The 26,488-nt window shown below is 46.6% G+C and overlaps 1 protein-coding gene across 1 annotated transcript in view; it reads left to right on the top strand.

Annotated features, from left to right (window-relative positions):
* Nucleotides 1-6,226: 6,226 nt before the first annotated feature.
* MAP2K6 (mitogen-activated protein kinase kinase 6) overlaps nucleotides 6,227-26,488 on the top strand; it is a 42,490-nt gene continuing 22,228 nt past the window's right edge. Inside the window, exon 1 of the mRNA XM_062591609.1 lies at nucleotides 6,227-6,504. Coding sequence (XP_062447593.1) covers nucleotides 6,489-6,504 — 16 coding nt within the window. The 5' untranslated portion in view covers nucleotides 6,227-6,488. The remainder of the gene's footprint in view (nucleotides 6,505-26,488) is intronic.

Here is a 26,488-nt window from a genome sequence, read left to right as displayed (position 1 = left end):
CGTAGCTCTTCCCTCCATCACACCAGGACAACACCTAAGACGCATGGCAGAGGGGAAGGGTAGTTCTGGTGAGAGCTTTCTGCATGCAGGGCACGTCTTTGGGCATGGACCCCTCTACATGGCAACACAGCAAAATGTGCTACACAGTAGAACGTATCCGGTGAAATTTCAGGCTTTTTATGAAAAACAAAAATGTCCATCAGAGCATACCTCCATCTCTGTCTTTTAACAGAGAATTTCAGGAATGAAAGGACAAGTAATATAAGATATGCCATATAAGAACATCTTTCCCAGATGGTGACACAAAGCTGCTTTGATTGGTACACAGAGATGTGCAAATCTCATTAAAAAAATCTTATCTTGCTTTTACATCAAGGTCTGCCTCTGTTAGTAATTCAAGACACATTTGATAATTCCTGCACCTCCAACTCATTATCCCATTCAAGTTAAAGGAGACCAATATTTTCACCCACATCTGTCCTGGAACAGCATGCTCAACACATTATTCTTATCTACCAGTGTTTACAGCTCAAAGACTTCATTATTACCTTGGTAATTTACGCTGTAAGCAGGCTTTGCTTATTAGGGTTCTGTCACTTTTATGAGCTACATGTACTTCATGGATTGTTTTATCCTACATGAATTCCTCAGCTATCTGGTTAAAGCCACAAAACCCACTTCCATCAACTCCCTATTCTATGTGCATCAGCATAGTGTAGTTTAACTTCTGCTAACTGCAATATTCTCCTGTCCTTTTGATCCAACTATTCAAGATACTAAGTGGAAAAAATGCACTAGATACTAATGGCTGTAAAAAGCTTGAGAAGAAAGAGAAAGAGGAAGTACAAACAAAAGGTAAGATGTAGCTGAACTCTCAGGAACTCTATTTGGCTTTCAAAATGCTCACAGCCTACAATTCCCTTTAAACTGGAGAACAAAAGAACGCAGGATATCGTTTTGCACCATTCAGGCTGGGAAAGAGCAGATGGTCTTTCCTCCCATAAGCTACTAGTGCTTAGGATGGCTCATTGTTTATCACCTCCTCCCTTGTAAAGCAAGCACTTTATTCTCTTTAGCATCTGCACCCACTATTTGCTTTGGCTTTTCTTCAAGCTCCTTCCAGATCCGTTCCCTTGGGGGCCTCCTTTCCTCCAGCTGGTCCCCCTTGTCTTGGAGAATCTCCTATAGTTTCTTTATTTATCAAAGAACGCTTCCTTGCCTGTCTGCCCCGTGTTAAACATACCCTCTATCATGCTTTACTTCTACTCTTGTTTTCTTCTGGCATTGCTATATCAGAGCTTGGTACCCCAGAAGCATTAGGGAAACAGCTGGCAGTGCTGACAGCTGTGATGTATCAGCAGTAAGACAGAGGAAGGGCTTACCTCTCAGAGCTACTGCTGCACATCTTCTATGGACTCAGGCCAGTACCGCTGCATTGCTTCTTATCAACTTTGGTTTCAATGTTTTCTTCAAAGCCATAGTAGAGCTGTCCACCTAGAGAAGAATCCAGAAAGCATTTAGTTGGTGTGCGCATGCATTGCCCCTCCACAATCAGTTATCTCTGTTTCTCTATGGTAGCTCACCACTCTATCAGTTAAAAAAATTATGGGATACATCATGGGGGTACTGTCAAGGGGACAAGATCACACTTAATGTCATTCTCTTGCCTGGTGCTTCTAAATGCTATCATCCCACTCACAGGACCAGACTTCGCCAAACCCTCTTATCACTTGCCCCGCAATATCCTTCCTTTTCCACAGTTTCCATTCCCATGGAAGGAGATGATGGCTGGAAGCAGCTTAATCCAATAAAAATGCAAAACAGAAATAAAGGAAACAGAAACAGGTGATTCTTTAGAGGTGCTGTTGGAGCTCATCCCATCTCCCTGCTCTGTGGAAGCTGACTAACAAAGTTCCTTTGGTAACGTTGATTTCTTTATTGGTAAAGTGTGTTGTTTTTGGAAGATCTCACTTCCCAGGCACTGTGACTTCTGTCCTTCCCTACACATAGTTGTCATCCAAAATACACAACAGCTTTAGAGGTCCACTTCCCAGTGGCAATAGTTGCAGCGTATTTACACCGTATGACATTCTGTAAAAAGTTGTTATTTTGAAAACAAATATCTGGTCTTAGTGTACAAGAACTTCAGAGGTGCTTCAGACACCAGTTTTGCTCCTTTCTGCTTCACACAGTATATACCATAACAGTTATAAACCTTACATGCGAACAGCATATGGTAGACCAGGATCTGTGTTTTCTAAATGTCAGTGTAAGAATTCTTTATGAGGGGATATGAGCTAAGGAAAAGCATATTCCTTCCCACTGAGATGTAAGAAATTGAAATATACAGAGATATAGTAACTTGACAATAGTCATGCAGGAGTTAAGTGGGAAAATTTCAAGAAAATAGTATTCCTCTTTAAGCTTGCCATTGTATGTGAACAGATTGCTAGAATTAATTTTCGGCCTGTAGATTATTCACAAGCAATCATTCTAGCAAACATGGAAACTGAAGCTTCTAACTGTATTTTTACTGGACAAAAGTGCCAGAGGACATAGCACACATTCCAAGTGCCCTGATCAAAGTGAACCATGAAAATGAAGTCTTCGTCTTTAAAACAAATACATATTTCAGTGTAAATTTGTTTACAAGTGTGATTAGATTTTTCAGTAGTGTCCTGAAGCCACAGCATGTTTATCAAATTTCTGTGCAGCAAATTCATTTCTTGGCATAGTAACGAAGCAGCAAGCTGAAAGCAGGAACAAACCAACCATAGAAACATATTTGAATGATCACATACAGATAGTAAACACTACAGGAAAAAGTTACTGTTAGACACATATTTAGAAATCAGGCTCTTCATTCAGTCTTGCAGACTAACTTTCTAAAATTAACTTTCTTTTCGTTCTTTCAAGTTGCTTTATTTTCAGGCAGCTTGCAGTATATGCTCTACTTAATTGGTTGCTCAAAACTTTCGTGGGTTGCAGTAAGTGTTGCTTGTAGCACGTGAATCTCCCAAGTAGCTAACGGTGATCAGAATCAATACCAGCTCTACTATAAGCATTGCAGATGATCAAAGTATGTCACACAAGTGTACATCAGCAGACCATGAACAAAGCAAATAGCAGCAGATGCCCTCTGATGGTTTATCACCACGATACAGAATTAACATATCCTACCCTCTGACGTAAACTTCATGTAGACAAACCGGTAAGTTACTTTATAGAAAGTCATTGCATAGGTATGTATACTGACGTGACATTACTTATTGACACAACAAAATGATTAAAGTTATGTTCCTATTGAATTTAATTATATGAATATACAGGCTTGCATAATGAACTTACCTAGTTATTCTGTCCACTGCCTTTCAGTTTTTTGATATGTAACTATGCAAGAAAGGATTTTTCTGTTCTGCTTCAACATCTGCTCTGATGAACTGCTACACAGCTAATCAAAGTGTTTTATTGTAAACAAACCCAGCAACTCAAGCTGTGTTCAAAAATTACTGAAGAAGTGCTCAGAAGACAAATGGCCTTTTCCGTAACTCAGAAATGCTTTTGGACAGAGGAGATGGTTTGAAAAACAGAGGCTTAGACTTGTTACTGAACAGGAACAGGTTGAATCCTAGCTAGGGAAGAAAGAAACTTCGTCATGTTATCTAGAGAATTTAGAATTTAAAAGTGAAAAAGATCTGTCACTGGGAAGCTAAAAACTGAGGTCTTCAGATAAAACTAGAATGAAGGCTGGGCACTGCGTTCACCAGAGCAATTGTGCTGTCAGAACTGCTTTAACAACAGAGATAAGTCTTTTGGTACCACTTAATTCAAAGTTGATACATTAACCTATTCACAGCTCTGGGAGCTTGATGCAATTTCTACAGACGTCCACAGGAGTTTGTCTATTGTGACTAGTTCTAGTTACACCAGGTCACACTGACATCATCATTTGTGTTTTGGTCAGAGAGGAATTTACTGCAGGCACCAGGCAAGATTGCAGCTCTCTGTAATCATCTCATACAGATCACATGCTTTGGGATAGCAACTGTGTTGCTCTACAGCCCAAACCTCACCATCCATACTGTCTCCATCCCACCTTATCCTGCCAAGACTTGCCCACAAGATGAACTTTATACAGAGTCAAACGATATGCATATGAATTGTTGCACAGCACATGACATATGGACAAGTCTTTGCAGGTTCCATGCTCAGACTCAACTAAGCCTGGAGAAATTTTTACTCAGCATTGGCAGAGTACTGCACAAGAGTGCCCTAACTTCAGTGAAGGATTGTAGGCAATAGCAGTAATATTCAAGTCACTCTGCACGCCTATGGGGTAGTGGGAATAGAGATGACGTAAAAACAATTAAAATCTACGTTTCAACAATTCACCGTGTTTGTGTTTTGCTGGGTGCAATGGAGACATCCTGAAACGTGTGACTTTGTCTGCCAGCCAGTGAGGGGGCAAGCAGAACGCTTTGCAAAACTGCAAAGAAAAAGGACCCCACCCTCTATAGGAAAAAATGCGTTAAAACAACTGGGTTCTTGTTCTTGCTTGATGGATGTTCTTCGAATGGCCATCCAAAAAATTCTTCATGAATAGCACTTATTTTGCCCCTACATGCAAGTTAGCCTAACCACCACTCTTTAGAAAGATTACAAGTCAAATTAAAAAAAAACAGCTTCACTAGACATCCTCATACAGGTAACATCCACAAAATGCAGCTGGCTTGCTAAGGCAATCGTTGAGGGCTACCCATGCTGCTGCTAATTTAGCTTATAGCTACTGAATTGTAACACTGCCATTTGTAATGTGTTAGTTAAGGGTTTGTCAGCATTTCCATCGTAAACCTTTCATTTCAGGGATTTATTGCTTGGCTATAAAGATCTGCTCTAGTTGGAAGTTTGGCATGAAAGATCAAATAGAGCAGCATATTTCTCTCACCCCAAACAATCACTCTCACCATTAGAAAGTTTTACAAACATATCACTAATTGAGGGTTAGTCTTCTTTAGACTTCAGCCCTTACAGCTAAAAATGGCAAAATCCTGATAAACTACAGCCTATTATGATCTCAGTCACTAGGGGCACACTGGGAAACAAAACAGTGTGAGGTTGCAGTATAAAAATCTGCTACAATACACATTTTCCAGCCCATGAAAGAGGCACTAGTATCACTGCTTATAATTAGACGTGTTCTCAGTGGAACTTATTTTTTAAAGTACAATTTTATACCTTCAGCATAAATATTTTGCTGGGGTGTAAACAGACGTCTCTGCCACTAGTTTAGCTGTATTTTTTTTTAAGAGCCTATTTCTCTGCATCTCTTCCCCTCGCTTTCTTATTTTTTCCCCGTGCAGTGTTCCTGTAACAAAACATAGTTAAAGTACTGCTATAAGAAGGCCTATCTTTTCTTTAGGGGCTTTTTTAAAGTGGGGTCCCTAGGTACGGAAGGGGGGCACGCATGCCACTGCTCATCTAACACACTTCAGCCTACCACCAAAGTCCTGATTGCTGTCCACCCTGCTGGGAGATGCTGCTACCCACCACGCTGAAAGTACCGCGTGAAAACCGCTGCGGGCCCACCGGGGCCAGACTGACCGTCGTGGCTCCGACAGCAAAATCGCCACCTCCTATAATATTTATTCCCTTTCAGGCTTAGGATAAACTTGCAACATTTGCTCTACCTGCAAGGGAAAAAAAAAAAAAAAAAGATTAGGAAATTGTTAATATTATATAACGCGTGTAAGAGTTGCAGGATGCCGCCGTGCTCGGCGTAACCGCGTAACACGCTCAGCGTTGGATGAGCGCAAAGCGCCGGCCGGCGCGTCGCGGGAGGGGCCGCGCGCCCGCGCTGCCCAGCAGAGCCGCGTTACTATTAAAAAAAAAAAGGGGGGGGGCAGGGAGTTAGATTTATTAATAAAAAATAAAAATAAATAAAGGTGAACTGCCCGCTGGCCGCAGCGGAGGGCGTCGGGGAGGCCAGGCGCCGCGCGCACTGAAGACATTAACCCGCCCGAAAACGCGCCCCCGGCGGAGGCGGCGCCGCCGCCGCCGCGCGCAGGCTCCGCGCCCGCGCAGCGGCCCCTGCAGGAAGCGACGCGCGCGCGCGCGCCCGCCGACTACAAGCCCCAGGAGGCGGCGCGGCGCCCGTCGGGAGCGCGCCTGCGCACTGCGCTCCCCCGATCCAAGTTTGGAGCTTTTAGCTGCCAGCCCTGGCCCATCATGTAGGTGCAGCAGAGCCTTCCCTACCATTGCAAGCGGGGGGGAAGGAAAAAAAGCCCCCCCCACACTTTGCAAGCTGCCCTGCAACGCGTGCAATTGCACGGCCCCCCGCTGCAAGGAGACCTGCTGCAGCAAGTCAGGAAAACTCCAGTTGCATGAAGATTGAGCGCTTGCAGTTTGCATCTTTGTTGCAAAACTAGCTCCAGAAGAGAGGCAAGGCAAAGTCTTTTGTGCTCCCCTCCCCCATCAAAGCAAAGGGGAAAATGTCTCAGTCGAGAGGTAAGGCTCCTACTTCTGTTCGTTGCAAATATGCAAGAAGTCGTGCATGCATTTTTAAGTGCATGCATGCATTTTTCGGGATGCAATTGCATTTTGAAGTTTGAGGCTTTCAATGGCTCTCAGTTGCATTTCCTGTTTAGTATGTGCCTTTTTGCAGACACACACACACTCACACACACAGTTCCTGTAAGGCAGGGCTTGCAGTTCAGCTGTGCATTGACGTTATTTGAATTCTTCTGCGGGGATTACTGAGCCCTTTTTGCCTTTTGCACAGTCAGGACAGATAAAGGGTGTTGAAGAGCAGATGCATTCGCTACTGTATATATGCACGCAAAATGGGCACAATGCATGCGAATTGCAGATAATTTCAAGTGCAAAATTAAATGAAACTTTTAAAGAAGTCTATGGAAGAGATGAAAGGTGAAACTTGAGTGGAGTTACTGGGAATTAAATATATACCTATGTTTCCATGGGAAAGTATTGTTCTTGTGCCAGGACTGAGATCATTTTCCACCGATTTGTCCTCCTTAATATTTGGTAACTTTTGGTCAGAGGCAGCAGTGTGGTTTGTAACACCAGATCGCTAAGAGTATGCAGAAGACTGCTTAATTTAGCATTTAGGAGCAAGGGCTCTGCACTCCAGATGGAGTGAGAGGGGGAATATTTGGGTAGAGGACAGTGTGTGTGTTTGCTTAAAAAAAAATGTGGTGAAAGCTTGATCTTGCTTTTTAAGTTTGAGTATTCAGGAGTTGCTTTGCCTTGTGTCCTGCAAGGGAAGTGATGGTGGGGGGAGCTGGAGAATTTAATATTACAAAAATGCTGTGGAAATGCAATAGTCCCTGTTAGACCATACTGCGATGTTTAAGTAGAAGTTGCTCTGGCCATTCGTTGTGAAAATAGATGCACATATGTCAGTGCCTGGCCATGCAGATGCACCTTTTTGAGCTTTTTCTAAATGTTTGGATTGCATATTGCAGCTGCTTATTCTTGTATTTTGCAGCAATCACATACTAGGGAAGAGGGAGTTGAGAGCCATTGCATGGCCCAGGTGGGAGTGCGTTCTCCATGCCAGAACTTTTATAGACTTGAAAACATGGATGAACTCAGTGGCCTTTCACTATATGGCTTCCTAGAGGGGCATAGGAAGGAGATGCTTTCTGAGCTCTTGCCACAGTTTTCCTTTGCAAGAAAAATGTAAAGTTGTTGTATAATTTATTCCTAATTTGGGTTTGCTGCAGTCATCTTTTCCAGCCAAGTAGAGAATTGTAAAAGTTTCCAAGAGAAAGAGCCAAGGAAGTTTGATAATGCAAAACTGAACAAAAATGATACCCACAGCACATTTGCAGGACACTTGTTTGGGGCTCTTCTGCATGCAGGATGGCCCCTGCATGCACTGGAGGACAAGGCTGTGCTGGGGAGGGAGATGCTTAAGGAGCCTTAGAGGTGGGAGGCACCAGCCAAGTGGAGCTGGGGAAGGAGACCCATGCTGGGGTCACTGGGGAGGGGGAGTAGCCCCTCATGCCTGGCTTACCACACACCCTGCACTTTCCAGCACTAGTCTCATCTCTCCTTCTCAATACTAGAAAAATGGGAAAATGCAAGTAGCCAACCCACAAAACATGATCTCCATGAATGGCATGATTCTTGAATCAGTTTTCCATCCATCTCATGCTCTGCAATTTGAGTGCCTGAAGTTTGAATTCCTTGCATAGATAACTTTTTCAAGTTCCACTGTTGAGGCTGATATTTTCTTGGGAAGGGGTTGCAGTTCCAGGGTCTGCACCGATAGTGGCATTCTTTAGGAGGAATTAAGCAAGGCATAATCGGTCTTTTGGAATCAGCTTGCTTTACTGCATAGGAGGTCACTCTTCAGGTTTCTAAACTACTAAACAGATTTGGCTGCTGAGCTGTGCAGCCTTCTCCCTGTTTTGGGTTGTTGCCAAAGTTGTTCTGAGAAGTTGGCAGAGTTTAATGCTCCTTGTCAGGGGACAGCAGGCAGGAGGGTCATTCTCCAATAAGACACATTCCATGCCGTGAATCTCACCCTAGTTCTAGCACAAGATCATACCTCAGACACTACATTTGCTATTTGAAGGAGCTACTTCCAACACAACCATAGCCACATTTGCCTTAAACTGCCTGGGGTTGTGAAGCAACAGTTGCACTCTGGTTCTTCCCACAGCAGAAAATAGCAGATGCTCATAGCATCTCGCTCGCGATACCCAGCTGCATCATCAGTGCTCTGCAGGCAGACTTCCTAAGGCTGTGGTCAACAAGACACAGACCAAGGCAGAGACTTCTACCAGCACAGACACCTGCATTTCAGTGCACGCTCACTTCTACTTTGCTCCATCCACCTAAACACCATTTTGCAACTTAAAAGGGGAATCAATGTATGGAAAAATACAATTTCCAAGCACAGAACATGCAATCTGTTCCTTACCTGTGGAGTTAAGTTCAGTCTGGACAAGTGTGACTTGATTTTGATGGTAGTTCAGAAGAAACTGAATTATTGCCCAAATATGGAACATTCAGCCATCATGACTAATAGGATATTTTTCTGGAAGAGAAAATGTGGAAGTCCATATTAATTACAAGCTAAACACAGGTTGAAGCCATAAATCTGAACTCTTTGACAGATACACTCAAGAGTCTTCCAAATTCATTGTAATGGATGAATTATTCACTTAAGCACACATCAGAGGAAGAAATTGCAAATATGCAAATTTTCTCCATTGAAATTGCAAAATGGAAGGGGAGAAGTTCTCATTAGAGCACTAATTCATAAATAGTTCATTGAAACGAGGTACATTTAACTACTAAGTATTGTTGCTCATTGATCTCATTCCTAACTCTCACACTTAGTTTTTTCTTTCTTTTTTTCTTTTTCTTTTTTTTCCTCCTTTTTTTTGCACTCTTCAGGCTCAAAAGGGATACTGAAATTATGAGAAACATGTCCCACGTGATGCAGGCTGAGCATGTACCCTATGGACTTTGATCAAAGGCACTGCACCTGTTCAAAATACTATTTTTTTAAAAAGTACTTTTTTTTCCCCAGCTAGAAGTGTCAATGGAACAGATGTAAAGCTTAAACAGTAGCTTAAAAAAAAGCATCCTGAGTAGATGGCAGGTTTTCACTAGTATAAAATTAACCTTTCAGCATTGTGAAGATCCCTGCTCATTGTGCAATGTGCAGGTTGCCTACTCAGCAGCACTTCCAAGCCTCTTGCCATGAACACCCTCCCCTCACTCAGCTCCTTGGCAGGGGAAAGGTTTGCAAAAGCAGGGTGAACGAAGACCTGCCACAGTCTGCAAAGTGCCAGTCTAGCAAGAACCACCAACTTAAAGGCTTTATTTTTACTTTGTTTAAAGGGAATTTAAGAATTGCTATTCTACCTTGCTACCCATACCACGTCCTCTGCAGTTGTGGTGGAGTGCATACCTCAGCCCAGAGAAGGGTCTTGGGGGCCCACAAAGAGGAGCAGTCCCCAAGGGGCCCATTTGGCCACAGGCAGTAGTGCTTCAGGTTGCAAGAAGCCAGAGCACATTTGCAGGGTGCCCTGTCCTGCCAGCCACTTGGCACCTACTGCACATGCTCATGGGGACAGCAGCTCCACGATGCTAGCCAGACTGCTTGGCAGCCACAGGAACACACTTACAAGCACTTAAAACCCATAAAAGAAATTATAGCAATAAAAGCAATAAGTTGCAGAGGAAAAAGGAGTAAAGACCTATTTTCTCCTCTCTCTGCAATAAGTGTAGATCTCCCACCACCATGCTGAGGCCTTGCTCAGTTGTTACTTCAGTCAAAGACCCAAGCTTCCTCTAGGGCAAGTTCCCCCATGACACACACAGGCTGTTGGGTGAAGTGAACAATACTTGATTAAAACCACGGGAGCAATTTGGAGATGAGACACTTGACTCTTGTGAGAGCACTGGCATTACAGTAGAGTACAGTTACCTTGAAAGTCACATGGACTGCTTGCCAGTTGTGCGTACTGTGGCTACAAATAGCCAAGATGATTAAAAAGTTTTCCAATATTTGGATTCAGTGTCAATTGATTCTCTTGCTGAAAAGAGCCGTAAGTAATGACATTTTAGACCACCTCATGTAAAAGTTCCTGTTCTTTAAGGCTTAAGAATTATATGGTGACACTAGAAGGAAAATTAAAAACATCATAAGATCTTCACAGAATGGGAGAGGTTGGAAGGGACCTCTGGAGATCACCTGGTCCAACCTCCCTGCTGACACAGTCACCTAGGGCATGTTAGACAGGGTTGCATCCAGGTGGGTTTGGAATATCTCCAGAGAAGGAGACTCCACAACCTCTCTGGGCAACCTGTAAACCTTCCATAGCACAAGAGCATGAACTCCCTTGCAGGTCTCCTCAATGAACCTGCTTTGAGGACCACACTACTGTTACCCTGTTCCCAGCTTTATTTCCGAGCTCTCTTCCTCAGGTTACCTGCCTCTACCCTGCAGACTTGCATTCAGTCTCCCAAACCTTGCAGTACCACAGCAACAGCTTGCTTCAGCTCCAAACCCCACCTGAAGCTCTGCATCTCCTCCTGGGAAGTTATCATGCTCACAGCAACATTAGTGCAGGCAACTGGTCAAGGTGATGGTAGCCTTCCAGAGAGCAGCACACAGGAAAAAATTCCAAGCAACTCAAGTAAGGGCAGTGGGCTAGAAAGAAGCACACAGATGTCACTGCAGTCACTCCTATTTCAGGGAGGATCAATGCATTGGAAAAGTTTGGCAACATATCCATACAGCTACTGGGCTCACAGAAGCAGCATCATTGTATAATATATTGAATCAGTCTCAGGTGGCTGGATAAATTGCAGAACTGTTCTTTTAATTTTAGACATGGCCAGAGCTACAATTAAAAAAAAAAAAAAGTGTTTCATTACCTGTAGAGTTACTTAGCTCTCTTCCTTAGGGCCTGTCTAGGAATAGTTTAAGAGATTAGCATTATCAGCTAGAGCAATGTTAGCACTAAAGCAGATCTAGGACCCTGGACATGTGCCACATTAGATATTATGTTCTGTGGCAAGAGCACTGGTGAAGGCCATTCAACAAAATGTCCATATTTACTTAGTGTGCAAAAAAGATTGCTTTCTGTATTCCAAGTCTACATTATTTTGCATGCCAAGTGCAAACATCAAATGCAAATGGAAAGGCATCTCTTCTGCATGGTAATCCTGCCTCTGTAAAAAGCAGGATTGGAAGTTTGGAAGGGGGAAGCCTGAGACTCTTGCTTGTAGTTATTTTTGCTTCAAAATTAAACCTATCCTTCCTTTTAAGCTAGGAACTCCAAACACTGGGTTGACATTTTGGAGTTCATCCTATCAAAGTCTCCAGGGTGCTAAAGTACTTCTGAGTCAGCTCTACTTTGGAGGTGTTGCACACAGATGTTCAACATCCTTTAGCAGAGCTCCAGGAAGCCACTCGCACATCTCTGCCTTGCAGTGCCAGCCAAGCTCCGGCTGAACATCGCTCCAGGGTTGCGCCTAGTATCAAGTAAGGGCCCAAATTCATACGAACGTGGGAACACATGAGATGGCCAGTTTGGGGTAGAAGCTACTTGGGCTCCCATCACCAGAGGTGGTTGCAGGCATCACTTACAGAGCTGCTGCAACAAGCTGTTCAGCCTGCAGCAAAGCCCAGGAAGCATGCAGACAGCAAGAGGCCTTCACAGCTCAGATACAGTTTCGTATTTATAAGACAGACTTCAGGGAAAGAAAACATTTTTTCTTGTCAGAGCAGCAAAACTTAACTGACCCGAGCTGATCTACTTTCTTGCTGTTTTGTTAGCCTACTTAGCTTGCAATTTTATAATCACAGCTAGATTTTCCCCCAGCCTACTCCACACAGATCAAGAAAATCATTAGGAGCAGCTAAAGCCCAAGCAGCATCCATTCTCCCCACACTCAGATGAGTCTGGTGAAAAATAAAACAGTAAAAGTTGCAGATGAGATGCCAAAGATAAGGCAGCAACAACAAAAAAAAAAAAAGTGCAGGAGTCAACACTTCACTGGCCGCTGTAAGAGGCCTTTTGTGAAGGCTGAGTAAGCAGAGGCTTCATAGCTGCTTTTGAAGGAGAATCTTTTCCTAAACAAAAATACATAATGGCACTCCATGAAACAACGCTTATCAGTGCCAAATGGCCTTAGGGCACCATGTGTCTGTTCTTCTGTGGAAGACCCAAGCAACATGTTTTTGTACTTACTTTCATAATTTAATGGGGTCTAATCATGAAGTTTCTCATCCATGTGCTTTCAGCAGGGCATAGCTCAGTTATTCATTGGTTTGACACTCAAGCAACAAGTTACATTATAAAAATAAAGCTTCATTCCATGTTATCATTTTGCAAGTTCATTGCTTCTCCAGTGGTTCAAAGAGATATAGAAAGCAACTTGAAATTCCATCTTTAATGGTTCTAAAGTAATAGACTCCCCATCTGGAAAAAACAAACCTCAGAACAACAAGGGTCACTGAAGAGAAAGAGGGAGAGAATTACAGGTAGTCCAGAGCTGATTGCTAATTTAGTTTCCTTAGACTTACTCCGTTATATTCTCTCATTAACTCTCAACATACCACAGCTCATTTCCTAACAAGCAACATACTGGGGAACCCCCATAACAGCCCACTGGACCTGTGTGCTCACACCAGGATCTGCGCAGATGAGATAAAGCCCTCCAAAAGGGGGACAGATGAGAAGGTCCCTTGGCACAAGCTGTGTGTGTGGAGGCGTACAGTGCCTAGCACTGCCCTCAGCATGACAGACCCCTTCACCCTGGGCTACTTCTCCAGTGCTGCCAACTGCAGTTTTGAAGCAGTTTCCAACCTTAGTTTTAACAAAAATCATTCTTCCTAGTGCTGCTTCAATTGCCTACAATTAAGGTGTCCAATGCTGCAAAAAATGCTAAGAAATAAAGCCATGTTTGGCTTCTTAATGTCTGGACTCTTAAGCAGCTGATACAGCCTTTTCTAAAAGGAAGTGTTAGTCTAATTGTAGCATTTATACATGCTACTGCCCAAGGTTTAAAAGCACACAGATGTTTGACACTTACTGTAGGTTTTTTTGAGAAGCTGAAACACCTGTAGGATCCAAGAACAGCTGCCCCCCCTTATGCTTAGATGCATCAGCAGGAAAAGACAGTGACTTTACATGCTATCATAAAACACCAAAATCCCTGCAGGCACAGCTACACCTTGAGCAGAACTGTTGAAGCCCAAGCCCCAGCACTGTCCCAAAACAGCTTACTAGGAGCACAAACCACAGCACAGTGAACTAGTGGGGTCCCCAAAGGAGCAATAGGACCCCCAGCTCCTGCACCAGGCCAAGATCTGGCCAGCCAGCACTCCTGGTGGTGGTGGTGATGTGCAGGCAGAGATCTGAGCTTACTTCCAAATCTCAGGCAGAGTTTAGAGCAGCAACAGGACATGGAAACTGCAATAGGTTTTTATTGCAAGATTGAATCTCACTGAAGTTTGAGAGGGAAGATGTGACCTTAACCTGCAATACCCTCATGCAGGTTTGCTTCTCAGCAGATGCTGAAGCTCATTCCCAAGCAGACCTTAGTACTTAACCGTACTAATTAAATGTTTTGAAAAACCACAAGATTGACCTTCACTGCATGCCCACAGATTTTTCTCTTATTTAACAAGCACAAGGTTGACAGAGTAGCCTATTAAGGGAAAAGAAAGTCAATGCTCTAGATACTTTGGAACAGGTGGAAAAAAAGTGTTTTCAGCTTTAACTATAAGATAGAAACCATAACACCCTAATAACTGCTACCATGAGAAACTAGCTTGAAGATGAGGGCTACGATCAGATAAAACAGAGTCTGATCAGATAGTTAACACACCTAAAACCAAAGTTTACTCAGATATCTCTGCAAGAAGCCATGATAACCATTAGGTGTACGGGTCCTTAGGTAACCTCATCTACATGGTATAAGGTTGTCCTGCAAGAGGCTACCCCTGGAAAAAAATAAAAGCAATTAACATCAGGTCTGACTTCCTTACCTTTCCCAAGGACACCAGTAATGTGCTTATTACTAATAGAACTTGGAACATCTCTACTAAGGACTTGAATTACTGCCAGAGAATCAGTTGTACAAATTAACTAAAAGACCAGACTAGTGCACTGCATAGAAGGACATCACAGAGCAGCCCACTGATAGAGCAGCATCCCAACCAAAGGGAGAGCCCAAAATAGTCCCTGGCTGCTAGGGGGAGTGACACAGAAATCAGAGATTATTAGTAGTAAATTACTTTCTGAAGATAAGAAAGGCTGAATTCACAGCAGGCACCTTTTGGCAGAGCAGGACCTTTGGGCTTGCATCTCTCCAGCACTTCACGCAGGAGGCACACCACCCAGAGCTCAGGGCTCTCTCCTTGCTTGTACTCCTCTGAGCAGGGCAGAAGAGCAAGCTTTTTTCCATGTGGCATGACTGAAGTTTCATTCATGTCATTAGGCAGTTTCCTTTATGGCTAAACATGTGATTCCCCCCCCCCCCAAACATTTGGTACTTCCCCTGCAAGAAATCATAAGCTTTCTGCCTGATAAAAAGCTGGAAGAGCTTCCTGCAGCAGGAGAGCAGCTCTCCACTCGCTCTTCCTGCACGCACCTCAAAGCAATACCAGTATCTGCAGCATCAAAAAGCACTTACTTTGCCTTGTTGGATACCAGTTTGGGGCCCATCCTGCAAGAGCAGCTACCTAGCCAGCACCTCTGGTGGAAGGGTTACCCTAATGCAGGACCTTGCTTTATAAAGGCATTGCCACAGCTGAACGGCAAAGAGCAATGGGGAAGAGTGAATCAGAGCAGACTCAGAGCAGCTGCAGCCAGTAGGTCCCTCACGTGGAGGGACTGGGCCCTGAAAAAATTTTTTTCTTCCCCCTTAAAAGCTGAATGTGATTTTTTTTTCATATTCTGATCTTGAAAGTACTTAGGCGTGTGCTGAACTTGGAGCATGCAAGTCTTTCTGCGGGAGTCAGTGGGACTGAATGTGCCTGAAGTTGAGCACACACACAAGAATTTACAAGGCTGGGGATATATTTTGTCCCGGTTGCTAAGTAGAATGGACATTATGGGTCTGTGCAGATGATTTATACTATCCTGCTTTCTCTTGGTTTCTTTCCCCCCCATTTCTGCTTATCTAGTCCTAAAACCTAGAAAAATATACCATTTTTGAGAGCGTGTGTGTTTATAACTGAAACTACAGTCTTGAATCTTGCACAGGGACTTCTATAGAGGCTTTGATAGAACGGCTTATAAAGGGAGTTCTGTATTTACAGCTCCTGATTTAGAAGGTTGGGTGGAGGGATGTAACCTGCTAATGGCGCATGAGCCACGTGGACGTACGCGGGTAGAAACAAACCTGCTCGGCTGCGTCGGGGGTGCTTTATCGGGGGAGAAGCTGGAGAAGTCTTGCTGTCTTCCATCGTGGTGCCATGATGTGACACGTTTCTTCAGCGTGTTCCTCAAATTCGCCCCGAGCAAGGCGCCCCCCGACTGCTTGCTGGGCCGCGTTGCCGGCGGAGGGAGCGTGAGTTAGGTGCTGCCATCTACGCTCCCCAGACTGGTTGAATACCAGCTCTAACAATTTTGCTGCAAAACCTAGCCAACAAGCTCATAAACGGCAGGGGAAAAAAAAAGCAAGAGAGGGCTGTTCAGTGGGGTGGCACGAAGGCAAGTTGGTCAAAGTCTTGACCAAAGTCTTGATTGAGTGAAAACTCAATCACAGTGCTGGGTTGAACTTCAAAAAAATGTCCCTAGGAGAACATCTGAAGCAAGGAAGCAGGTATCGTTCGGGCTTCGTGCTGCGGGTGCTATGGTTTTGTGCTAACGTAAGAAAACCTCCAGGCGAGGTTGCCGGCCAGATTCCTGATCGACTTACCTGTTTGGCCCGAGCTGCGAGTGAAAGGCAGAGCGTGAGCAGCACATCGCTGCGACTGGAGTTAGGTTTCGATTTTAAATGCTTCTGAGTGTTATTTGCACCACAGAAGAGGTCCTGAAACGATCTTCAGTTTAGCACTTTTACTTGAAACAGTTGCCAAGCCGAATTGCATAGCTTGGGAAATAAAGAGGAGCGTTTCTGTCTAAGGGTGTCTTGCACAGCTTTGGCGCTATTTAAACCTTTTGAACCCGGAGATAATGTTTTCCCACGAGGAGCGGAAGGACAGCGGCAGGTTAAACTGTTTAGTTTAACATAGCGCTTCTAGCAATAAGGAAACTTCGGCCCGGAGTGAAGATACCTGCTAAAGAAATGGCTTGGGACACATTTCTCTGGTGCCATGAATGTCTTCATTTGGAAGTAAAAGTTATCGACGCTCTAATTACAACTCTCAGAATAAAAAAAATCAAATGGCCAATTGTCCCTTTATGGTGTATGGAACATAAATTGCTCATTTTTTTCCTAAGGTGGTTTTATTCATGAGCTTAACATTTAAATCCAAGGTTTTATATGCAGTGCGTCAGCAGTAGAAGGTGCCTTGATAACAGCACAGTTAAGCGTCCAGCATTTACAGTATGCTGAAGAAGTTAAATCTGTTTTTGGTAAAATGAGACTCCTGTGGCTGCTTGCAGTACACAGTAACAAAAATAAAAGCGTAGATAAGATTACCGTGTGATAACATTTAGGTTTTGTTGTATCCCACTGGGCGGGTGACGACACCAAGACAGAAATCCCTCCAAAAAGGTGGGATGTCTCTTCGGTGAGCAGAGGTGTCTGTAAAAAGATGCAAGTGCATTACAACATTGGGAGCAGCAGTTCAGGACTGAAGGATAATACGTGCATATGCCTTTTTGTTGGGGTTGTCCCTTTTGGTTGGACAGCCTGCTCAGCCTGGCACCGAAGCACAGCCTCGGCGGCACGCGTGCCCGCATTAAGCACGTGCTTAGCTGCGAGCATCGTCAAGGCGTAGGAACGTCCCTGGCCGGAGTCCCGCGCCTGAGTCGGGCTCTGCGGCTGCAGCACAGCTCCGCTCAGCCAGCGCTTGGAAACGTCACCTCCCTTTTCTGAGGGGCTTTGCATTTCCCCGTGCCGGCGGTACATCCGACAGCGCCGCGATGCCCGCGGCTTGGAAACCTTCGGCGACTCTCCCAGCGTGCCAGGGGCTGCTCCTGCATTGGGGGAGACTCGTCACCTCTCCAGCTTCCAGGAAGCCTGGTAGATACCCAAGGCAGCCTGCTGGCTTCGGGGGGAACGAAGCTCTGCGGCAGGGTCCTCATCCGAACAGTGGTGCTGCTTTGAAAGCACCTTGCGCCGAGCCATCGGGAGAAAAGCCCAGCTGCACTGAACACGTTCAGAAGCTGAAAACTAAAGTTGAAACTTGAGTGAAACCTCGAGTGAAAAGGCCTGTGTGGGTTGTCTTGCAGAGGTTATAATCTGCCCACAGAGGCTCCGCTGCAAGTGGGAACGGAGATGGCCATTTTCACAGGGCAGAAGATGGATGTCGGTTGTTGCCAGGCCGAACCTTCAGGCAACGTACGACAGCACCTGTCTGTTGACTTATTTATTGTTTGCAGATGTTGGGCAAGTCATCCAGCGTCCGTATGCCTTTGCACGGCTTGAGCCATCGAAGTTTGCAAAGCGCTTTCCCTTTCCGCTGTGCGAAGCCCTGCGCGTATTGCCTGGAGGAGCGGGAGATGATGAGCTCCGTGATGGCCGGTCGCATCCACCTCTGCTGGCGTCTGGGCACCCGTGGCAGGTGCTCTTTGACAAAAAAGAAATGCAAACGGAGGTGGCGGTGGGGAAAGGTGCGCGGCCCCCAGTCCTGGTGCACAAAAGCCCTGTTGTTCCTAGGGTGAATTGCCAAGGCCTTTCTGCAGGTCCAATTCCAGCAAACTCCCACGGGATGCAGGCGACCAAGGTTTTGAAAACAAAGCAGCAACTAAACCAAAAGTCCCTCATAAAAATCCCCCTGAGGGCCAGGAGGCTCTTGACAAACAGCTTCCCCAGCCTGGGATTCCTGTGGATTTCCTAATTTGAGATAAGCAGCAAAGAAAACAGTCCCTGGGACGGGAAGGCAGCGAAGCCAGTGGACCTTGGCAGAAGGAAAACACAGGCTTGATTTATGGTTTACTGGTGATTTGAGGGAGTGACTCCCCCTGCTGCTCGTATCGCTCGATTTTTATTAGTGTTATTTCTAGCGATAACTGGGGCAGTGGGAGAGGTCACGGGGGCTCGCAGACCAGCCTTGCAGCTCCATGGGATCTCCCTCCGCAGCCGTAGCTTTTCCAAAACATTTCCGCTGGGCAATATTGTGCCGAATGGCATGGCCATGTGTTTGGAGCCCCTTACTCAAACGTGGGTGGTTTGACCCCGTTCTTTGGGTCCTCCTGCCAGGCAACGTCAGCCACCTTCTACACGGAGATGCCAGCTCGTTGTAAGAAGTCCTGCCCTTTCCCCCCGGCCACTGAGGTTCTCGCGGGTTGGTACACACACAAGATGAGTTCAGCCAAGGTGGTGTAACAGTTTTAATACTGAAGTCTCTTGTACTCTATCCTGAAATCCGTAGGTAGGCCAAACCCTGATTTCTACCATCACCTGCTGTTTGTCGTCACCTGCCCATTTCCTCCGAGCTGTAAGCGTTAGGAGGGAGCGTGTGGTGAGCAGGCTTGTTTTCTTTCCTGGCTGCGATTCTGCGTTATTCACCTGCTGTTGATAGCTCAGTGCAATGCTGGGGTGGAGGCAGCGTGGTGGGGAGGAAAGGTGGGCAGTCCTTGCGCCTCTCCTCCACGCTGTGAACTACTTCTGATGTCAGGGAGATGTTGTATGAGCAGTCAGAGTGTGGCACTGGTACGCAAAGCTATGCAGGTCCCCAGCTTAAACCAGTATAGAGGTGGCGGGTAGGGGGTGCAAAGTCCCTTTGTACATGGCAGCTCAGAATTGGTCAAGGGACCGTAGTCTTGGACAGCGGTTGGCTGTTTTCTGGCGGTCTGTGAGTGTGAAACAGGCCTTTCCTATCACGGTGGTATTCCTATGAGCAAACACTGGAGGGAGGTGCGGGAAACATAGAGGGGCAGAGCCCAGCTGGGAAACATCATCCTGGATCTCCAGCCATGGAGAGTCTGAGCAAGTGTTGGAGTCCATAAAACAGCTCAGCAAGGTTGCAGCAACATCTGTGGGACATGACAGATCACGCTGAACCATCGTACCCCGTGCCTTACCACCAGTTTGTATCATCCCCTTCATCAGATGGTCAACGTTCGTCTTAAAACTGGTGTTGGGGGTTTGCTGCCCCACAAGACCTGTTGGAAGGTTGTTCTGGGATGTGATTGCTGCAGCAGTGCCTGGCTTCCAGCAAGCTCCTATGGACCACAGGAGGAAAAAGCTGCCTTAGCCCCCCCACTTAGAACCCCCACTTGCTGCCATCGGTGTGCATGCCTTAGCACAGGATCTGCTGTCTAATCTCCATCAAAGCGTCTCTTCCGCCTCGCGCTCAGAAAGTCTTAACTCGCCTAAATTTAGAGGGGCCGTCTTATCACAGCGACAGGCTCCCGTACGTGCAGATAGGTAGGAAGAAATTGCATCCCTCTGGTTTCTTTCTGTACTGACACGAATAAGCTGACACAGTAGGTTGCCACCCTTTCGCAGAACGTGTTATGCGAAAAATGAGCAGAGTGAGGGAAATCAGACCGAACCGGGAAATTAGCCTCAGAACAGAATTACTGAAATACAGAGCTTGTCGAAAGGCAGGCGTGTAGGGTCTGATGTTTGCACAGTTTGGTGGCATTTCTGTGCGTTTCTGACCGGTGGCGGCCCGGGGTTAGTCTGCTGGAGCGCTGCCGGCACAGCTCGCCGCTCGGAGCCTTGCTCGAGCGCTTTGCAGCCGTGCGGGGCTGACCTTGCGCGTTTGCCCTGCGGCAAAACTGAACGTCTTCGTCTTCACGGCGTTCGTGCCGCAGCCGAGCCGACGTGCGTCAGGCACCGCGGGTTGAGAACGCGGCTCTTCCCTGCAGCGGCGACAGGCCCTGAGACACAAATAACGCCGGCTTAATCCGCGCGGGCGTTGCACAACCTTCCCCGCGCGGTTCATTCAGTGCGCTTCAGTCGCTCCTTGCAAAACCCCCAGCTATTTTGGTTACGGGGCCTCTCCTGCGCTGGGTTTATTACAGGTTGCAGGATTGAGTCATCGGAGCAAGCGAGCACCGCGAGGACGAAGCCCGGGGGCAGCTGCCTGCTCCGCTCGTGCTCGGGCACCGCGGCGCCTGGGGCCCGCGGCAGCGGCTTGCTTCGCTCCCGGGAGGGGCTGACGGCGTCTGCGGGGAGCTCGGGAGCTGCTCGCAGGCTGGGGCATGCTGTGCCCCGACCTTCAGGAGCGCAGGGAGTCCACGTGGGAGAGGAACCCGCCACGGCCGGCCCCCGCGGCGTGCCACCAGCGCAGGCGTCACCTGCGGCGGGGGCTTCCAGAGGTTGATTTTCCAGATGTCGGCAGAGGGTTTTTCGCTCTCCCTATTCCCACTGCTCAGATTGACTTTGCAAGAAGAAAGTAACCGCCTCTGGGCTTTGGCTCTGAGGTCGGCTGCTCCTTGCCAAACCCAGTTTGGTTGTATTTGGGGTGATGTGTTGGCTGCATTTAAGGCACTGGGAGATTTGCCACTTCCCTCCTTAGGAGCAGCTCCCCGGCTGAGTGCAGCGTGCCTCGGCGTGAGCCAGCTCCGCAGAGGAGCCGGAGAGGAAGAGAACCAGGAAAAGCGACTCAAGCGCTCTGTTTAGCCCGGTGACATTTCCAGGTTTGGGGTTTTTAAAAATGAGATTTTTACATATTTTTCTGAGAAGTGCACAGAGGAAGATTAGAAGTGCTAGAGATTCGGAGGAACTGCAGGCTGTCCCGTGGACAGCTCTGAGCCTTGCCCAGTGTTTTGGCCATATCCTGATTCCGGTGCACGTTGGCAAGGTCCACGACAGTCATAAATGTGCTCTCGCCTTTCCTGCTTCCCGTCCCAAAATACGCTTGCTGGGGAGGGGAAAAAAAAAATAAGAAAGGAAGCAATGCTTCAGCTCTCGAGAGAGAAAGGTGCGAGTCTCGGCCAGGGCAGGGATCCGGCGGCGTCCGGCAGCGGCTGCAGGCCAGCAGCTCCGCAGCAGCAACGCCACGAGAAAACGCGGCGGTTCGGGGCCATCTCGGAGCGCCGCCGCACGCGGCCGCTCCGCTCCCTGCCCGTGAGCAGCCCCACGAGGAGTCGTTAAGGAAACAGATTTCGAGTTTGCCGTTTCCAAGGAGTTATTGCAAACAACCGCGAGTGAAGGCGCAGATAAAGGATGTGCAAGGAAGGGCCTCGCCGTTCCGTGCAGCAGAGGTACCGCGTTCCTCGCCAGGGTGTCTCCGTTTGCCCCCGACCGATCCGGTTTTTCCCTGCAGCGATGGAGACGCAGCCAGGCGGTGGCACTCGGCCACCCCTCTTTGTTGACAGGGATGAGGAGAGAGCAGCTCAGTGATGTTTCAAGGAGGCAAATGCAGCGAAACGTTCACTTCATCTCTTCCTTTGGCCTTTAGTTGAAACTTCATTGGCTTTCGAGAACCTCTTGCATTTAAATTTGTTTTCCGTGGCTTAATTGAGTGACTGGAAAACAGATTTTTCAGCCCACTTCCATGCCACTTACTGCTTGGCTGAACACCTAGCTTTTGTTTCTGCCCAGAAACTGTGGCTTGGTTAAGACACACATTTACAGAAAGCACGGTGGGGCAGCTCAGGTCTTGCTCCGTCCCACCCACGACACTTTGCTCTCCCCATTTGATGATGCTGCTTTAGCTGGTGCTCTTGTAGTGTCAGTGAGAGGGTTATCAAAATACATGACCCCGATAGTCCCAGCTGGGGAAAGTGAGTGGTGGGAGAAGAAGGCCTCCTTGTGAGCCACCCCAGCTGATCTGTCAACCCACTGTTGCTGCCACCAGCCCACCAGGTGCCTCTCTGTCACCTGCGGATCCATCCCAAAGTCATATGAAACCAGCAGGCACAGTCTGATCACCTGTTCTGACTGCTCATCTAGCATCAGTCAATGGATTTGTCTCAGGCAAAGGAAGGAGGTGGTGACAAAGAGGGGGCAGATGCCTGCAGGCCTGCCACGAGGACCTGCAAAAGGGCAAGTGGGCTGTCGTGGGGAGGTGGCAGCCTTGGAAGATAAATCTGTGCTAATATAAAGACCAGAAGTCAGTAACTGAGGAAATTCTGCTTGTTTACATTTGTTCTTTTTGACTGAGGGCTTGATTGAAGTTTCAGCTGGATTAGAGCCAGCTCATGAAGAGTCCAGGTCCCGTCCCGGGAGCGTGGCTGCTCCGTCCGCCCTGCAAGCCCGCTCACTTCAAACACACGTTGTTATCTGTGTGTATTTTCATCCCTAGGCACGGCGCGTTGGCAGGGAGCGTGAGGCGCCTCTGCTCGGTGACTGCTGTCTAGTCTGGAGGTGGTGGGTGCTGCCTGCGGGAGTGCAGGAATGCGCCATGCCACTGCGCTCCTCGGGCTTGGCTGGGGCCTCCTTGGCGGTGGCATTCCTTGGTGGAGAGACCTGGGCAGAATGCCGTGCTTTTCACCTCAATAATTGGTGAGTGGCTGACGAGTTGCTGGAGCGCGATAGCTGAGGGCGATGTGAGACAGGCAAGTCCATCACCTGCTGGTGCGGCTGCTCACGTGTCTCCAGATGGGCTTGTAGCAGCTGGGACCATCACTCGTGCATTAACCTCTAGTAATTTGCAAGCATAAATAATAAACCTGTGAGATGATCTTTAATACTTTTCATATGAAAAAGTCCGGGGGTTTTACCCTCTTTGGTCACTGTGTGTGAGAGTGATGTTGAACGTGCAGTTGCTATGTCTCCTGCAGCAAGTTCCTTAGACTGCACCAAGAGTGCCTGCTCTGTGCATGGTCCAGGCGTGTTAATGAGCGAAGTTCTCAGAGTTTGGGTGCTTCCACTCCTGGCCTGCAAGGCTTGAACTTCCCACTGACAACGCTGAGTCTGTCACTGCTGAAATTCAGGCAGGACTTGGGCTCCAGGAATGAGATACCCTTTGCGTTCAAAGACCAAGTCTTTGCTAGAGCAGCTCTCTCCTGCAGGACAAAAATCTTCAGTCCTTTTGGAGAAAGGACAGATAAACTGGTTTTCAATAACTTTCAAGAAAGGCAGACAAAAAATTATTAGGAAAGCTAGGAATAATAATGAGCCACTTTTAGAAAAAGTGGGAGAAAGAGGCATTTCCCTCCTGTGAAATTTTACCAGCAGCTCTTATGCTGAAGAGTATTATTTGAGAGAAAGTGTTGCTCCATGACTATTGAACTTGGCTTTAATAATAAATTGTGGTGAAGACAGAGCTAGTTAATATCCTTTGAAGGAAATGGGAGCTTTTTGTGGCAAGAAACCATTTACTTTGGGTTATATAAAAAGTTTTTGACTGCCGTGAAAAGTCTGGAGACTGGGGAACGGGATTGTCCTCCAGAAGTAAAAGTTTATTTTCTGTTACAGCATATGTGGTTAGTGAATTCCTCTGTCTTCCCTTTCTTTATTATTCTCTGTTACGGTTCCTACAGCTTTTTCAGTGAAACTTTGAAGTTTCCTCTGTTAATACTGACATTTAACATTGGTCTAACTGAAATAGGCTAGCAACATTAATCTCTATGTACGACCTGTCAGTGGAAGGAGGTTAATAAGCCTATTGGAAGCTGTATTTTTCTCCCTTCCTTCAAGAATTGGGTTTAAGACCTTCACAGGGAAGTGTTTAATGTGGTTTTGCTAAGTCAGTTTTTCTTTCTCTTATTATAATTCTGCCTTTAGACCTCATTTTAGTCTCAGCTTTGACTTCTCTGCACTGGTGTAGTCAATGCCCATTTTTAGGGCACATAATGTGTGTAGCTGTTGCAGAGAGAATTGCAGTGATGTTGTAACTAACACCTCGGATTAGTACTGTCTATATTGCTGGACTTTTCTATTAAGCACTGAGTTTTTTTTAAAGGTGGTGACTTCTCTGGCTCCACATAGTTCAGTACTTGCTGTGGGTAATTGCTTTGCTAAACGAAGGTAGATTTAAGCTTGTGCTTAAAGTCAAGGACGCCCTGAATGTTTTGCTGAATCAGAACCTAGTTCTGAAGCTGTTTCTCTGCCTTGCTCAAAACCATTCTCTTTTTCCTCAATTATTCTGAAAACTTGGCTTTTGGAGTCAAGTGTTTATGAAAGTCTCCATGCGGAAAATTGCAGGGACAAGCTCTAAAATGAGCTTTAGCTCACAAGCTCAGAGACCAGAAAGCCACCAGCGGTTGTTTGTGCCAGAAACACATCATTTTTTGGATGCTTGGAGGCAGATGTATGATCACATCTGTTAATTAGCCAGGACTGTGAGCCTTGTGCTGAAGGAGCCACGTTTCACCTTCATGCTTTGCATGACAGCACCTGTGGGCTTGCGTTCTTGCAAACAAGGAGTTGCAGCAAACCTCCCTGAACTACTGATGCTCCAGCTCTGGAGGGTTAGTGCCTCATGGTCGGAGTATTTTGGTGCCCACAAAGCCTGGATGTCAGTTTAGCACAGCTTGTACATGGATGCCTGGTGTCCAGCATGGACCATGTTTTGTGCTTCAGCCTTTCTCTGAGTAGGGGGACCTCTTTCTTCAGTCACCTGTTTCTGTGTGATCTGCGATCTCGTTGTTTCTCTGCCAGCTTTGGTTGAAATTGGTGAGTGGATTTAAGGCTATTGTGAAGAACCCAGGCTGACAAGTGTGCCCACATGGTGGTTTTCTTTAGGAAACAAAGCTAAAAATAATAGTGATTCATAAAAATATGAAAAATATATTGTTTTTTTTCCTGGTGGATGGAGTAGGCAACGTCAATTTTTTTGTTTTATTGGTAACTGTCTGAAAGTGCAGAGCCTCCACACTTTGAGCTGCTGCACAAATGGCTTCCTGCTCCAAATTGCAGTTTTAATAGAGTGTATTCTTCCAAAGCCTACATCTTCTGTGTTAAACTGAAGGCTTTTTATTTTGACAGAAAGATTCTTGCTTGGCAGTTACTATTGAGGAAAATGGATCTTGGGGCTTCCAATTAAAAAAGATAATAAACCACTGCAAGCATCCGTGCTTGAGCTGGGGAGGAAAGTCCTCGCAGGGCGCGTGAGCCGGCGCGCTGGCACGCGCGTCTGCAGCAGATGCCCGTTGCTTCCTCCGTTGCCTGGGATCTGCTCTTGTGCCTTTCCCATGTATTTTTTATGCAGAGCAAATTTAGTGCAGGAAAAGGGGCAGCACGTTCCGTATTGTCACCGTGGGTGTGTTTGCGTGTAGGTGTCCGGGATTTCACGGAGGGGGACAGCGAGACCGGTCCGTCCGGCACAGGCACACGTTTCGTCGTGTCTGCTGTCTCACTAACAGAATCTCCCTCACCGTCCGCTCAGGCCTCCCTAGTCCACATCCACATGCTCCAAGGGATATAAGTTAGCTTGATATATATATATATATGTATATTTTTTTTTGGCTAACCTGGATGCAAGGACATCTGGTATCCGGAGCGATTTGTGCACCACGTTTTATACTCGCACCCCCCTGCTTGTCCCCTGGGGTGCCTCGTTGCTCTCCTCCGGCTCCCCTGGGGTTGCAATGCATGTTTTTTTGGGGCAAGGATTATTTTTAAGAGCGGTTGCAGAGCCTCAGCTGAGGTCTCCCCTGGAGCAGGGAGCAGGCACCCGGGAGCAGTGGGGGTGACTGCGCGGTGCTTTGGGTTTTAAAGCAGTGTCAGCTGGTGCTGCAGATGTGAGTGCCAGCTACGGTAATTTCAGTTTGCAATTCCTCCTCCTGGTGCTGTCACGAAACTCGTGTTTTCTTCTTGTCATGATTGTTGCTTTCTTCATTCTTGAAAAGAAAACCCCAAAGAACATTAAACTGTGCCTGTGTCTTGGCAACTCGAGGATGTGAACAGATTGTACTTCACAAAAATGGCAAAGTTTCAAAATATTGTATTCTGTTAAGAAGAGGCAAAGGAAAATAAACTC

Source organism: Rhea pennata, chromosome 19 (assembly GCF_028389875.1).
Source record: "Rhea pennata isolate bPtePen1 chromosome 19, bPtePen1.pri, whole genome shotgun sequence".
Taxonomy (NCBI): Eukaryota; Metazoa; Chordata; class Aves; order Rheiformes; family Rheidae; genus Rhea; species Rhea pennata.
Note: the sequence above shows the minus strand (reverse complement) of the source record. Positions and strands in the feature narration are given on the sequence as shown.